Source organism: Phanerochaete carnosa (genome assembly GCF_000300595.1).
Source record: "Phanerochaete carnosa HHB-10118-sp unplaced genomic scaffold PHACAscaffold_11, whole genome shotgun sequence".
NCBI lineage: Eukaryota > Fungi > Basidiomycota > Agaricomycetes > Polyporales > Phanerochaetaceae > Phanerochaete > Phanerochaete carnosa.
Genome location: NW_006767638.1, coordinates 1,579,187 through 1,594,021, shown reverse-complemented (window position 1 = coordinate 1,594,021; position 14,835 = coordinate 1,579,187). Strand labels below are relative to the sequence as shown.

At 53.6% G+C, this 14,835-nt stretch overlaps 6 protein-coding genes across 6 annotated transcripts; 3 read left to right on the top strand and 3 right to left on the bottom strand.

Moving 5' to 3' along the window:
• Positions 1 to 898: 898 nt before the first annotated feature.
• On the bottom strand, positions 899 to 1,090 carry PHACADRAFT_57743 (uncharacterized protein; the record flags this gene model as incomplete). The annotated part of the gene is made up of 1 exon (XM_007400999.1): positions 899 to 1,090. A coding segment is annotated over one exon (192 nt), but the record flags the coding sequence as incomplete, so codon positions are not given.
• A 1,801-nt stretch (positions 1,091 to 2,891) lies between these two features.
• Positions 2,892 to 3,428, top strand: PHACADRAFT_104372 (uncharacterized protein; the record flags this gene model as incomplete). The annotated part of the gene is made up of 4 exons (XM_007400998.1): positions 2,892 to 3,037; positions 3,091 to 3,167; positions 3,224 to 3,319; positions 3,382 to 3,428. The coding sequence occupies 4 exons, from the start codon at positions 2,892 to 2,894 to the stop codon at positions 3,426 to 3,428; spliced, it is 366 nt and encodes a 121-aa protein (XP_007401060.1).
• Positions 3,429 to 4,898: 1,470 nt separating this feature from the next.
• On the bottom strand, positions 4,899 to 5,910 carry PHACADRAFT_200730 (uncharacterized protein; the record flags this gene model as incomplete). Its single annotated transcript, XM_007400997.1, has 7 exons — positions 4,899 to 4,948; positions 5,004 to 5,119; positions 5,178 to 5,243; positions 5,303 to 5,353; positions 5,417 to 5,575; positions 5,624 to 5,700; positions 5,755 to 5,910. The coding sequence occupies 7 exons, from the start codon at positions 5,908 to 5,910 to the stop codon at positions 4,899 to 4,901; spliced, it is 675 nt and encodes a 224-aa protein (XP_007401059.1).
• Positions 5,911 to 8,231: 2,321 nt separating this feature from the next.
• PHACADRAFT_213671 (uncharacterized protein) lies at positions 8,232 to 8,696 on the top strand (the record flags this gene model as incomplete). The annotated part of the gene is made up of 3 exons (XM_007400996.1): positions 8,232 to 8,342; positions 8,434 to 8,503; positions 8,560 to 8,696. The coding sequence occupies 3 exons, from the start codon at positions 8,232 to 8,234 to the stop codon at positions 8,694 to 8,696; spliced, it is 318 nt and encodes a 105-aa protein (XP_007401058.1).
• A 2,474-nt stretch (positions 8,697 to 11,170) lies between these two features.
• On the top strand, positions 11,171 to 11,705 carry PHACADRAFT_104333 (uncharacterized protein; the record flags this gene model as incomplete). Its single annotated transcript, XM_007400995.1, has 4 exons — positions 11,171 to 11,316; positions 11,370 to 11,446; positions 11,501 to 11,596; positions 11,659 to 11,705. The coding sequence occupies 4 exons, from the start codon at positions 11,171 to 11,173 to the stop codon at positions 11,703 to 11,705; spliced, it is 366 nt and encodes a 121-aa protein (XP_007401057.1).
• Positions 11,706 to 12,010: 305 nt separating this feature from the next.
• Positions 12,011 to 14,015, bottom strand: PHACADRAFT_213670 (uncharacterized protein; the record flags this gene model as incomplete). Its single annotated transcript, XM_007400994.1, has 1 exon — positions 12,011 to 14,015. One exon carries the CDS (start codon positions 14,013 to 14,015, stop codon positions 12,162 to 12,164), a length of 1,854 nt encoding a protein of 617 aa, XP_007401056.1. The 3' UTR covers positions 12,011 to 12,161.
• Between the last annotated feature and the right edge of the window lie 820 nt (positions 14,016 to 14,835).

Sequence of the window (14,835 nt, the reverse complement as noted above, 5' to 3'; positions counted from 1 at the left end):
CAGCTCGCTGAGGGGCAAGCAAGAGACTCGCGGGCAAAAGTGGTAAGCATACCTTTCTCGATGGACATGACGCATATCGAGCTGCGCTGGACCATGGTCACGTCTGTGAGACCGTCAGCAGAGAGGGACCAAAGCCCACTGTCTCACCTTCTTACGAACGCCTTCGTCTGCACAGTCGGAAGCGATATCGTGTACTGCATCAGAGATGGTGAGGTCGAGAGCTTGGAGGAAACGCTCAGGGATGTAGGACGTACCTGAAGAACAAGCGTCGATAATGACCAGCTGTCTGCCCTCGAGGTCCTTCGCCGTCTTGGACTCGCTCGAGTGCACGAGCTGTCCTTGAAGATCGTCCTGTTCAAAGGCATTCTAATGAGCAAGCGACGACACCGTGTATGCACTAGACGCGTGCACCTGACTAGGGAAGACCACATTCTTGAACAAGAGCCCGTGGGCGAGCATGACATGGTCAATATGTATCGTCCGCTCAGAGCTGTCCGCGCGCCGGGCAATGACATCCATTTATTGGTGTGTTCATTACGGACTGCGCTGATGGCCTCCGACTCGGGGAACCAGACGTTCAGCTCTAGCGCCTGGGCGTAGAACTCTAGCCAATCCTCTAGCTGTGGTGACAGTCCGTGAGTCAAATGAGTCAAGCCACAGGCTTTGTACCGAGTGACGCACCTTTTTAGCTGAAAGAAAGGCTGGCTAAGAGACGGGAAATCTGAATCTACGAGTTAGATATAGCATCAGCTACACCAGTAATCTCGCGACCCACGGGAGGTAGGCCAGATAATTTCACCCTGCTCGCGATGATTATGGATCGAAGGGTACACGGCGCAGACAAATACGCACATATAGGGTCATGAAGAGCTAAGGAGTTGTGGTGCGCCCTCCAGTGGTCTCCGATACGGGCGTTCTTCTCGATGATCAGATGGATGTCCTTGTGCTGCTTCAGCCGAGCTGTGGTTTGAAGACCGGCCTGGTCTCCGCCAACTATCAGCACCTCAGGATCCTTGTCCGCGAATAGGACTGCCTTCCTCACGCGCTCGGCCCAGTCGCTTTGGTTGATGCTGGAGTTGTGGTCTGCGCCCGCGATGACCCTTGAGCTCATCGAGATGGGTGGACACCGTGACGGTGCGCCAGGGGCCGTCGGAGAAGTACACGAGGCGTGCGATGCCCTTGTTGATGGCGACCGCGGTATGGAACGAGAAAACGAGAAATGCACGAGTATCCAGGCGAGATCAGTTCTCGCAAGCTGGTATACTGTATACGGCGTCGACGAAGGCAACAATGCCGAACTCGGTCTCGGCGAGGCGGTCGTCGAGGAATGCCCCGACCCCGGCGCGACCGTAGAAGGTGCGGAGATCCCGGGTGAGCTCGAAGACGCCGCGCCACCACGAGTCGACGAGCAGTGACGAGGAGATCTGCCTGTGCATCGTGATTGTCGACGGTAAGGCCGGCGAGCCAGTCACGGTCGATGACTTACGCGTCGGGATTTATGGGCGGCTCGTCTCAGAGACTGGTGAAGGTTGGAATTGGATGCGGGGCATGAGCAGGAATGGAATGCGGTAGAGAGCCATCTCGAGCGCTTGGGTCGGGTTATAAGTAGCCAGAGTCTAGCGCAAGCAGTGGAGCTGATATACTCTCAGACTGGGGATAGATATCTTCGTCCCCAGATGGTCTGTTAGGCATAGCCATAATGCTCCTTGCCACCACAGAGGGTAATTACATTCCTGACCGTCTGGCACTCCCCCTATGTTACGCTACTGCCGGGGACGGCGTTTGCCGGCTAGCGACTAACAGAGCCAAACACCGGGGCAAATATGCCCGAGGCAGCGAGATCGCGGATGGCACAAGCCGTAATATGCTCCGAGTGCTTTCGGCGAATCATTCACCGACGATCCGTATATTCTCGCGACGGGCTGCTCGTTCCGCAGCTCTCTTCGCCCTGGTGTTCTTTCTCTCAGCTTAAACGGAGGAGAAGCAATTTTTTTTGTCTTTGTACGGCAGGTGAGTCTCCTTGCTGTGCCTTAAGTTGCGCACACTGCACATGACATTGTGATATACTCAAGTGCACAAGTCCTCCGCAGCTTCTGAGCTACTCGCCGCCAGATAGTTCCGATCCGTAGCTTGTCCGTGGTGTGGCCCATTTGGCTGTACTTTGACCTTCAAAGACGACTCTGAACGTCTGCTCTACCGGCCACCGCCGTCTTTCTACCGCTGTGTCCGCCTTGAACCAGCGCGTCCTTCGCGAAATGTCGGTGAGACAGATGTCCGTTTATGCACTGTGCGCGGGCTTAACTCCGTCCGACTTTGATCGCGTACAGGCAGCTGTGTCGGCCAACGATGTTCATTGGGTCCGCGAATTGCATTTGACCTGAGCATCGTGTGGTGTCCAGTCCCTCCGAGTCCGAATTGCTGCTCTCTCTACTAGTGCGTGTTACGCAACGTCGTGTGCTAGCTCTCCCGTCGACAATTGCTGAATGCCAGAAGATTCTCGCGACAATGGGCATGGCTTGCAGTTTTCTTGAATCTGTCTGCTCATCTTGTCTTGCAGTATGCGACAGGCTGACAGCACAACGCCTCCCTCGGTTATGCACGGCTCGGGCAAAGGGTGGGCACCCAAGACTTCTCTTCACGTACAATGATTTTGCCACGATGGTCGGCGGTGTTCCAGGCTTCGCTATACGTCTCCAGAAAGGTATGGCATCGCTTATGCTTGAGCTGCTTTTTGTGTTGCTGAATCCGTTATGAGGGCTCGGGAGTCGGCGCGAGTCTGCTTCTCCGCAACTGCAACGGCCTCGCAAGCCCGCAACCTGCAACGTATAAATACGAGTCTGACTGGTCCAGGATGTCTCCAGTTCAGAAATCACTTCTGCACATCGACGAGCATGTTCTCCAAGACCACCCTCTTCGCCGCTCTCCTTGCCACCGCTGTCAGCGTGGTCGCTCGTCCCCAGGACGTCTGGGACCCCACGATCACCTCGCCCACCGCAGGTGTTCGTTGGCTCCCCGGGGATACCCACAATATCACTTGGTATGGCGCAACTATGACAGACGTAATCCCGGGACTGAATAGAGCGCATACAGGGACACCTCCAACGCTCCCGCAGACATCAGCGAGGGTTCCCAGGTCGTCCTGGCCAAGGGCGGCGTCCTGGACTCAGGTGCGTACATGACTGTTCTGCGGCGCCGCTGTGGCTCCTGACGGGGTGCTCTTCAGCCAATCCTCTGGCCCAGGGCTTCGATCTTCGCGCTGGCTTTGTCCCCGTCACCATCCCCGTGGACACCATTGCCGGCGATGACTACGCGATCGTCCGTGAGTGCTTTCGTTTTAATCTTATGGTTTCGTCAGCGTTACTGAGCGCTGGAATCTGGCAGTCTTTGGCGACTCTGGGAACCTCAGCCCCACGTTCACCATTCTCTGAGTCCGCCCGGGCGCACCCAGCTCTGGCGATACACAGTTCTTACCGGGGCATTTAGCGTCTGTCAACTTTGTCGTCCTGTGCCTGACTATTGAATTCAGTTCAACCGCGTTGTTTCTGTAATCATTGGATGTATTGAATTGCTGCTCCGGTGCACGAGCGTACGAAAGAAGGTCACAGGTCACGGCAGGCGTTAGCAGCCGAACTAGGGTTGAATCCATCCAATTGATGAATATCCGTCTGCGCCAGTCACAAACTGCCCTAGTGGAAGTAGTGCTAAGTGGGCCGTCATAGTCTTGCCAACATAGCACCTTTTCTGCGGCTAACGGGGAGATCACGGGAGTGGCGAAGGTGTGTGCATGTGTTGGCCAAGCGCGAGGAAGGCCCAATGCTTGGTTACTGCGAATGTCGCAGAATGAGGTTCGGTGACTTCAAGCGGATGGTAAGCTGAGCCCTGGATGGAAGTGCGCATGGTTCAAATTAGTCTTCGTCTTGACAGCATTTTCAATCTGAGCGCCACCACAGGTGCGCTAGGAACGACACCGACTTCACCAATCTCGACTTGATGCCTCCGCGCGTATACTAGCGCACGCTCGACGAAACAGAGGCCGAGCGAACCATGTGGGATACAGCAACACGGACCCGCCGGCAGCATGGCGAGAGTGACGACAGCAAGCTCCATGCGGATGATGCGGAAATCTCAGACGACACGCCGTCAGCGACACTGCCTGCGTAAATTGCAGACGAGATCCGGTGGAAGGGATGGGCGGAGGAAGTGGCGTTCGACGAGATTGAACGTGCCCGTTTCCAAACGTGAAGCCCGATGTGCCGGGCTCCTCATACTCTATGACGTGCTATGCTTCATAAGCTGTAGCCGCGCCCACACCAAATGTACTTGAATTAACGAATCGTAGCAATATCCCCCTGCATAAATATCCTTCCCTTCAGCTCGCTATAATTTCGTTGCAATACATTCATGGCCACTGCTATTCTCTCATTCTTGCTTGTACCCGCTACAACCTGCGCTTAAAGCCAATTAGTATCATTATCCAGTTATATTTGTGTACCTTAGAAGATCTTCTACGCTACGGTCACTGTTCGAACGCCGCACCACCGTCGATTGCAATGACCGCACATCAACATTCTTCTAATCAAGGCGAGTGATGTTTTTCCAAGTTAGAACACAACAGAGCCACCGATGATCTGCAGATGCTAAGGCCGCAGTCAGGCACTCCGAACATCACGAAGATGACACAGAAACAGTGGTTTCTGACATTCCTACAGATACAACAAATGTCCAGGCTACGCAAATCACATACGTAACAAATAAGTATGAGTGTCACTGCGAGGGTATCGTGGTTGTAGTCGTGGTCGTGGTCGTAATAGTCGTAAATAAAGCACACCGGTTGCCGTTGTGCACCAGAGCGAGCCGGAGCAATCCTACCTGAAAATTCTGCATGTGGGACGAAGAACTCAGACAATCATAATAGTCAAAAGAATGACAGCCCCATCGACAGCAATACCTGTGGCATGAAGTTCAGAATGCTGATTCGCTCCAACGATAGGCGAATAACTTACCGTGGTTAACACCAGCACTTCCAGCAGGCATGGCATTCGTCATGTTCACGGCCGTGGTGTTGAAGGTGGTACCGTCGAACGTAGTCATACCAACAGCGCCCGCAACCATCTCGTCACTAGTACGTCATCGCGGTGAGCTATAATAATCTCATGCGCCGTACACCTAGGACTTACCGGCCGATATTGTAGCCGTCGGGTACGATGTTATGGTCATCAAAAGCGTCCTCCTCTTTGGAGACACTATTTAAATTCTGCATTGAGTGCTTGTTCAGCCATGACTGGAACATCGAGGCACGCACGCAAGGAAGAAAGCGCCGGTGGGAGCAAGGGTGCCGTTCTGAACGTAGACTCTGCGCAGTAGTTAAAACTCACGTCAACCACCACAATCGCTCAACAAAATAGTCGAAGCACACCTGAAATGGTTGCCGCCGATGAGTGACTCGAGGCAGGTGCCGTCTTCCGCAACACCGTAGTCCTCGCGGAGCTCGATGGTCTGGTTGACAAAGCCATTACCATCACCGAGGTTGGCAGACTGGGGGGCGCCAAGATGGATACCCAAGCATTCGGTAGAACTAGACGAGTGGATAAGATAAATACGGCGCCCAGTCGATCGCACTCACAAGCCAATGGACTGAGCCCACCGAAGGAGGCCCGGTTGAGTGAGAACTTCGGCCGAACTTTCGCCGGAAATGATGACCTGTGAGTACAGTGGTGAGGTTCACAGCACGCCATATAATTTGATGGTACCCACATTCAGAGGCTCGCCGAAGCCATCCCCAGCATTATCTAACCAGGATCCGCCGTTCGTAGTAACGTTGACAAAAGGGACGCCCGCGGAATCCCCACTCGGAGTCGGGCAACTGTTGGCCAAGCTGGCAGCGAAGAGGATCAAGAAAAATGCCAGCATCTTGTCTGTCGGGTGGGAGGTGGGGGTGAGAACGTAAAGGACTGGACAGCGAGGCGTAAAGGTGTATGGGGAAATTATATGGCTCCTCAAGAAAGCGCTCATGGTAACAGTTGTCGGGGTCAACACATGGGTAGTTACTAAGTATGGTCAGTTTTTTGATGTCGTCTCGAACAAGCCAGCTCTCTGAATCAGGCATCAGGGGGTAAACTTGAGCCCAGACCTTCTGTCGCGTTTGGTGAGCCTAGTCGGCGATACAGGTCAGACTGATGGCTTCTAGGGCCGCAGCAGAAACACGTTTGCACCGCAACTTGATGAGCGACTCCAGTTTCGTCGACCCTGCGAGCCGTCGCAGATGCACTGCGACAAGAAGTGACAAAGGGATGGGGACCATGAACCGTTTGATGTGTCCCATTTTCCTGCATTCTGCATCGCTGGGCAGCACACCCTAACCTTCTCTCGAAAAACAGTGCTTACCTTCGTTGTGAGTTTTGGTGCTCGACAGTTGCATTTGACATGTCTCGGTTATTATACTCGTCTTGGACTGTTTTGATACATGTAACGCGCGCAGCGTAAAGACACTTGTATAGCGGCAGTTTCGTTCTTGATGAAGCCATGATTTGTTTCAGTGGTACATAGCCTACCCGGTTTCACTCACTGCCTTCGCATCTTGATTCTGGAGTGAGTACTCAAGTACCTGCCGGTGGAGCGCACTACGCTTACATAAGCTCAGGTGACTCGAAGCGCCCGCATGCCCGCCACTAGTAGTAGCACAGCAATGACTGCATCGTCAGCCCAAAATGAGCCCTCTTCGTACAGCGTGTGTTTGTGATTGTAGAATGTACACCGCTGCAATGTGGTATGTGTACCGCTCGGCAGCAAGGTGACGCCACTGTTACCGGGCGGAGCCCTGTCGATCATATGGGCATGGTCGACGCCAGAGTTACCTATACTGCGCTGTAAGCTTTAATTTCGTCTCCTCGGAATACATGGTGATGAGCCGATGCGTAGCGAGAATTTAAATATTGGTGGGCTAGCTAGGAGGACCAGCAGCAGTCCTCTGAGAACTCTGTGATCGATGAACTCGCGCGAACAAAATAATGCACACCCCTAGAGTCCTATTGGTCCGGACCTTCCGCTAAACGCTATTGTCGTGCACCCCTATTCCTTTCTCAGGAGATATACGCAACCGAAACCCATTCACTGGGTGACGATCTCCAACAGACATCAACAAATTTGAGCCCAGTGAGTCTATTAACCTAATTTTATGTAGATACGCGGCCCTCAGATGATATACCCGTCGTTCGCCTGTCGGTACATAGCATGTATCGCATTCCTGCGGCCAAAGAGCATGGTCTCACACTGTACTGTACTGCTGCTGCCAGGGACAGCCACCCTATCGCCGGCTCGAGATCGAGAGGCTATCGCGGAGCCAAACACCGGGGCAACATGGTTGTATGCCCGAGGCAATAAGCTGCGCTTCGCTAACTGCTCCGCCACCGGAGAAAGAACAGCACAGGGCGCGCTACATTCTGAGTACGCTCGCCGAGCTATTCACCCACAATCCGTATGTTATCCCGTCGGCCCGCTGCTCGTCCCAATGCCTTCTTTGTCGTAAAGTTCTTTCTCTGAGCGCGAACGGAGGAATAACAGTTTTCTCGCCCATGCACGGCAGGTGAGCGTCCTTGATGTGCCCCAAGTTGCGCAAACTGCACATGACATTGCGATATGCTAAAGCGCAAAAGTTCTTCACAGATTCTGAACTACTCGTTACCAAGCAGCCTCGACTCGTGGCCTGTCCATCGTGCGGCTTGCCTGGCTTCACTTAACATCGTTTGGGATCCAGCTCCTCCGAGTCTGGCTCGTCGCTTTATCGGCTAGTACGTGTTACGCGACGCCGGGTGCTGTCTCTCCCGTCAACAATAGCTGAGTATGCTACAACCGAGAACATTCTGGCAACAATGGGCACGGTTTGCAGTCTTCTTCAATCTGTCTGCTCATCTCATCTTGCTGCACGCAATGGATTAACAGCGCAACGCCGCCCTCATTTATGCATGGCTTGGACAAAGGGTGGACATTCAAGACTTCTCTTCGCGTACAGCGATTTTGCAACTAACGTGATGATCGGCGGTGTTCTAGGCTTCACTATAGGTCTCGAGCGAGGTATGACATTGCTTATTGCCGAGCTTCTTTCTGTGTTGCTAAATTCGCTATGGAGTTTGCTTCTCATGGTCTCGCAAGCCCGCAATCTGTAACGTATAAATAGAGATCCGATTGGACAAGGAAGTCACCAGTCCAGAAAGCACTTGTGCACATCGATGAGCATGTTCTCCAAGACCACCCTCTTCGCCACTTCACTCGCTGCCGCCGCTGCCAGCGTAGTCGCTCGTCCCCAGGATGTCTGGAACCTTAAGATCCCCTCACTTGCCGCTGATGTTCGCTAGTTCCCCGGTGGCACTCATAACATCGCCCGGTATTGCACAATCACTACAGATTTCATCTGCGGACTGACTAGAACACGCATAGGGACACGCCCTCGTCGATATCAGCGAGGCCTCCCAGGTCGTCCTCGCCAAGAGCAATGTCTTAAGCTCAAGTGCGTACGCCGACGTTCTGCCACACTAATATTACTCCTAAAGAGGTACTCAACAGTCGACCCGCTCTCCCAAGGCTTTGATCTTCATGCGAATCATGCCTGCTTCGTCCCCATCCCCATTCCAGTGGACACCGTTGCCGGCGACGATCACTCTGTCGCCCATGGGTACCGTCGTTTTGATGTGGCAGTCTGATCAGCAACGCTGAAAGCTGCATTTCTAGTCCTTGGCGACTCTGGGCCCTGGCAACCTCAGTTCCACGTTCACCATCTCTGAGTCCCGGCCGGGCAAGGCCAGCTCTAGTGATGGCCGACTTGTTGCAGACGCGACTGCGCCTCGACGACAAAGCTAAAGGAGAACCTTTGCTCAGGCGCCCTCAAGGCTGACAGGGATGGCTCAAACAAGCTCATGTTCCCTAGAAAGTACGCAGCATCAAGGTTACCGTCTGACGCGCGCTCAGGATACGGGAAAGCTGGAGAATAGCCTGAAAACGGGCTCCGACGCTCGTCTTCACAGCATTTGTCTTGATTCCTCGGCTCTTCTCGGCTGTGATCACACCTACTATGACACCGTGAGCTCCGTGATCAATGCCATGACCATGTCTCTCCCTATGCCCGATTTTGGTAAGCCAATCATTCTCATGTTGCAGATTAACTTTCCCCGCGTTTTCCAGCCTCTGTACCTGAACCGCTGGTTCTCGGGCTCGTCAGCGAGATGTACGGTCGAGTTTATTGCCCTGCAGCTCTCTGGCTGGTCGCTTCTCGGTACGGCACAATTCCCATTCCCTTCGAGGGGGCTTAACCTGGCGCGAAGCCTTTCACAGCTTGGAACCTTGAAAGTGGTTTCGAGCAGCTGATATTGTTCCGCTTTCGGCGGTTCTTAGCGACTCTGCTATCGCCACCTACTCGGCACCTGGTCGCCTCAAGTCTAAAGCGGCGTCCTGTGCACCTCGATTAGATCCTCCACGGGCGCGTCAAACCGGATCCTGAGTATGGATTATCGCCACCGTCATGCATGTTTCGTCCGCAAGGGTTATCGTTGATCGAGATTCCTCGTAACAAACTCCTGTATTGCCACATCCCTCAGGTCGATCGCGGGACAAGACGCATATCGGGGGTATTAAAAGTGCCCGTACAGTCCGAGACCGGTACCGATACCCCCGGAAGGCATCGCCACAAGCCACCAACAGCATGCTACACACGGGTCACCGACTTGCAACATCTCATCTTGTCCGCTTTGTATATTGACTATCTATGAAAAATTACTGAGCTGGCCAACATTCGACAGCCGACTTTGGAGAGACTGTATTCGCATAAGATATCGAATGACTCAAGCGCGGATGGGGTAGAGACGAGACCCATCGCGCGCCGGTTGAACGAGCTCAGATACGCGGCTGATTGAAGGCAGGGAACAGCCACCGCTGTAATTCGGAGCCACGGTGGTCGACTGGTTGTGCGCTCACCGTAAGAAGGCATAGTTGAAGTGATCTTTACAGTTTACCACATTGTAGTGGAGTTGAGTCGTTTGTTACTGAGATAAGTGCTAATCGATAGCGTCTGTTTCTAGGTTTCTAATCCGGCGCTGCGTCATTATACAAACGGGCCCCGGTACTCTTACAAACCTACTAACGAACGCTTTCCAGCTCCTGCGCTACCATGGCGCGTAATGATGGCCGATGTGCTCTCGGACTGTGGCTTTCTGAGAATGCACAGGGCGATAGGATGGGCCTAGACCGAGAGGTTGACGCTGCTATACGAGTTCCCGCCAGGGAGCCGCCAACGACCACCTCGTTATCTCACAACATCTGTCTTTTCGAACTAGCCATGAATACAGACTCTCAGTTGTGATAAAATCCGGTCAGCGAGTGGCCGTAATTGTCCCGTGTAAGTCGCAGTGGGAGTAAGTGCCGGCAACAAAGTCTTTCTTTGCCGGCGCAACTTTAGTTATGTAATGACAGTAAATCTTTGGTTGATGGCGGAGTTTGATTTATTTACCCGCGTGACTTACACGGCTTACTGCGGGCTTTCAACTTTGTATGACGCGCTAATTTTGTGCAAACGGGCCCCGTCCGACTATGATCGGGCGTAGGCTGCTATGCCCATCGGATCCGCAAGTTGCGTTTGACTTGGACGATTCGCATGCATTGTTCGGCGACAATTTCCTCAGAGCACGGCATTTTGCTTTTATCTTCTCTAGCAGCATGTGATGCGTAACGTCGCGTGCTACCTTTCCCGCCGACAATAGTAATGTATGCCGTGACTCAGGTAAATCCGAACAGTGGATGGGGTACCCTAACTGAACCTGTCTGCCTACCTCATACAGCAATGCACATTGGGCTATAGCACGAGCGTCGACCTCGTTTGCGAACGATTAAGACAAAGAGCGAGTCTTAGCTTCTCTTCACTTGCCGTGACGATGGTAGTAGTACCCCAGCTAACGTGACTACTAGCTGCATCCCGTATTCAGCGATATGTCGCGGCCGAGCTAGGACTTTGCTTATGTTCAAGCTTCTTCCTGTATTCCTAATATCGCTTGTCGGGCCCCGGCGCGAAAATGTTTTGTCGCGACCGCACCGGCCTCGTAGGCCCGCAGCCTGAAAGGTATAAATGCAGGGCTTTATTTGGTTGGTGAGTCCTCAGTTCAGAAAGTACTTCTGCACACCAGTGAACATGTTCTCCAAGACTGCTCTCCTCGCTGCTCTCCTCGCCGCCGTTGCCAGCGTGACCGCTCGCCCCCTAGATGTCTGGGACCCCGAGATCACCTCGCCCACCGCTGGTGTGCGTTGGCTCCCCGGAGACATCCACAACATCACCTGGTATGGCGAAATTATGGTAGACACCATTTTCGTACTGACTGGAACACGCGCAGGGACACTTCTAATGCCCCCGCCGATATTAGCGAGGTTTCTATGATCGTCCTCGCCAAAGGCGGCGTTGAAGATATAGGTGCATACATCACCGTTCTGCAGTCCCATTTTGGCTCCTGACAAAGCTTTCTAGCCAATCCGCTCGCTCAAGGCTTTGACCTGCGCGCCGGGTTCGTACCTGTCGCCATTCCCCTTAGCACCGTCTCTGGCGACGACTACGCCATCGTCCGTGAGTACCGACGTTTCGACCCCTCAGTTCAGACAGAACCGCTGAACGCTGCGTTTTAATAGTCTTTGGCGACTCTGGTAACCTTAGCCCTACATTCACCATCCTCTGAGTCCGTCGGAGCGCGCCCAGCTCTAACAACGGCTGTTTCCGCTGTAGCTAGGCGATCTGCACTTAACTACTGAGTACAGTACGATATTGTTGTCTCTAAAATGATTAAATTTTTGCACTGCTGCTCTCCTGTACTAGTGAGCGAAGAAAGGCGACGATAGGGGTTCTTCTGCGCCACTCATAGGTTGCACTTGCGGAAGTTATGTTCAGTGGCCCGTCGTAGTCTTGCAATACAAGCGCTTTTTCCACAACGAGCGATATAACTCTGTAGGTGTACGCAGAGGCACAACATGTCATTCATACTAGCTACTGAGTTATTACGAGATAATTAGGAATAGATGGTCTGCAAAATGTGTACAGAGTATCCGGCCAGGGTGGCAGGCCGATAGTACCCGCATCGCGTGCAAAAGACGGAAGACTATGGTATCGCCACCCAAAGGCACAAGCCAGCTTGCCGCTAGATATTGTAGTCCTCGTCATCGTAGTCCTCATCATCGGACGCATCGCTATCGCTATCCAACTCGCTTCCAGAATGCTCGCTTGAGCCACCGTCCCCAGACCGTGACCTACCTGAGTCGGAGCGGTCCGTGATGTCCTCGTCGCTCTCGCCACTCTCCACCTCACGGTCCTCAAACACACCGTCCCAGACGACCTCCTGCACAGCCTCCCGAATCTTTTCGCGCTCGTCCTCGCCAAAGTTAATTGCACGCACGATGTTAAGCCGGCGCAGGGCGGCTCCGCGGACGCGGCGTCCGAGGAGGCAGCGGCGGAGGCGCGTGCCGAGTGCCCCTCCGGTGAGCGCATCAGCGCACGCATGCGCCAAACACCGCGGGGCCGTATTCGTGCTGTGATACGGCTGCCAGACGACGTTGCGGAGAACAAGACGCTCGAGCGCGGGACAGAGCAACGGCCCGCGCAGCGCACCGTCACCGACGACGGCGGGGGTGGCGTGGCGGAGGCGCGCGAAGAGTGCCTCAGGGAGTTCGTCCGCGGCCGCGCCGACGACACAAAGCGTGCGAAGGCGCGCCATGTGCCGGAGTGCCGCGATCCAGCAGCGCCGCGAGACGTTCGGGATATCGCCGAGGTAGAAGGCGCGGACGGAGTCGAGGCGGAGCGTGCCGCAAACGGCGCGCAGCAGTAAGTCGGCGTCGGACAGGACCGTCTCGAGCTGGAAGGTCGGCGTGCGGGCCGCAAACTTGAAGCCTGTCGCGCCCATGTCCTGCGGCCACGCCTCGAAGGTGATCCGGAATCGCGAGGCGCTGTCCGTGTATAGATCGGGGATGTAGCGCGTACGGAAGGATAGCGTTGCGACTAACGAGTCGTCTAGCTGGCCCGCGCGGCTGATTGTGGACGCGTATGCGCGGATGACTTCGTTTCTACTCGAGGCCGGCACATTTAGCCTGTCGTCTTCGGTTTCTACTGGGATGTACTGGAAGATGGAGATAGTGGTTGTGGCAGGGAAGTGTAATGTGTGGAGGAGGACTTGGCATTGTGTGGGGCGGCCCTCGATACGCAAACTACGGAGCGCAGGTAGAGAAATTCTCTCGGGCATTGCGCTCGCCCAAGTCCTGTGCATATCAGAGTCCCGGTCCGTCAATTCGAGTGATTGGAGTAGATGCATTTCCCGAAGTGCATGACAAAGGCCTGTTATATCCAGGACGCTCCATGGTTCGAGGGGGTTGAGAAGGCGAAGATGAGTGATGGTCGGCAGCAGGGCAGGTATAACAGAACTTGTCCCAAAGTCTCGAAATTCGAGGTGAGTAGTTTGGGCAGTCTTCCATGGGAGGGGCAAGAGATTATACATGACAACTTGGGAGGGGAATGTGTAGCCCAGACACACCGATCGAAGACAAAGGGCCGTGGTGCCATACAAGAGCCAGTAGAGAATGTTGTTATCGAAAACGGAAGGTCCATATCGCAGGTTCAATGAGTGTATCCGAGGCAGCTCCCGGAGGACCAGAACTAGCGATTTAAATCGGTGGCCAACAATGTCTTCTACCTGTCCCATCACATAGAGAGGTGCGCTTCCAGAGCGCTCGAGGTAGGCCTTTGCTGCACCGGGGCAGTCGAGCTGGATGTAGCTCCAGAGCTTAGTGCATCGCAGGGCGACGGCATACCAGTATCTGCACATCGCCAGGGTCTTGATCCACGCGTGGGCATTCCACCACCAGTGTCCTGTCGCTTCTGTCCACAGGGAGCGACGCCAGGTGCAAAATATATCCTCGAGCAGCTCTGGAGGGAGATCATTGATGCGTGCTCTAGATGTACCGTTCGGGTGCAAACTATTAAAGCTGAGAGTGTGGCGCGACATGTGGCATGAGACGAGGTCTACAGTCCATACCACTTTTCATATGCGAGCGTGAAAAGAGACGCAAAGATTCTCACTTGGAGTAAGTGGGAGCCTGTCTCGTTCTCTCTTTGCTGAAAGGTGTTCACAGAGACCGCACTCTGTACGGTCAGTCACTTAAGTATCAGGTCAGAATTCCCGAAACCAAGACTAAGTAGCAACAAGAGGCAGTGCCTGAGTCAAATCAGGATATTATATCTGGGGGATGTCCGCTCGGCCATTGCCGGAAGTCGTCGGAGCGCCATTGTCTCCAGGCGCCCAATACCCCGAGACTTCGATAAGATGCGACGCGCAAATAGATTAGATAAGTACGCTATCTACAGCGGCCGACAAAAGTAGCGCGCGTGACTACGAAGGGGTGTCAAATTTGCTCGATAGCTTCCTGACAACTAGTACTACTGGTACAAGCTCTATATAGATTGCATATTAACATACCAAGGCTATATTTCGAGCCATACACATCGCCAAACTGTGTGGATGCTGCAGCACTATAATTGTTTTACTCAAAATATGCCTTATTTTTGCAATATTCTTAACTCTGCAAGGAGTGGCATAGCAATCTTTCTTATCTGTGAATAATAATGAACCTATGCATAAGTTGACGTATAAATTTTACAGTACAACCTCCCTCCCAATCAGCCAATGACAAGCCTAACTATATTGACTCCTTTGAGTATTATATTTAAATACGTGATGAATATTACTTGATGCGCAAAGGTGCGCGATTGTGCATATAAATGTTATGCCTAGCGAAGTCAAGACTCTCATAACTCCAAGTTGTGTC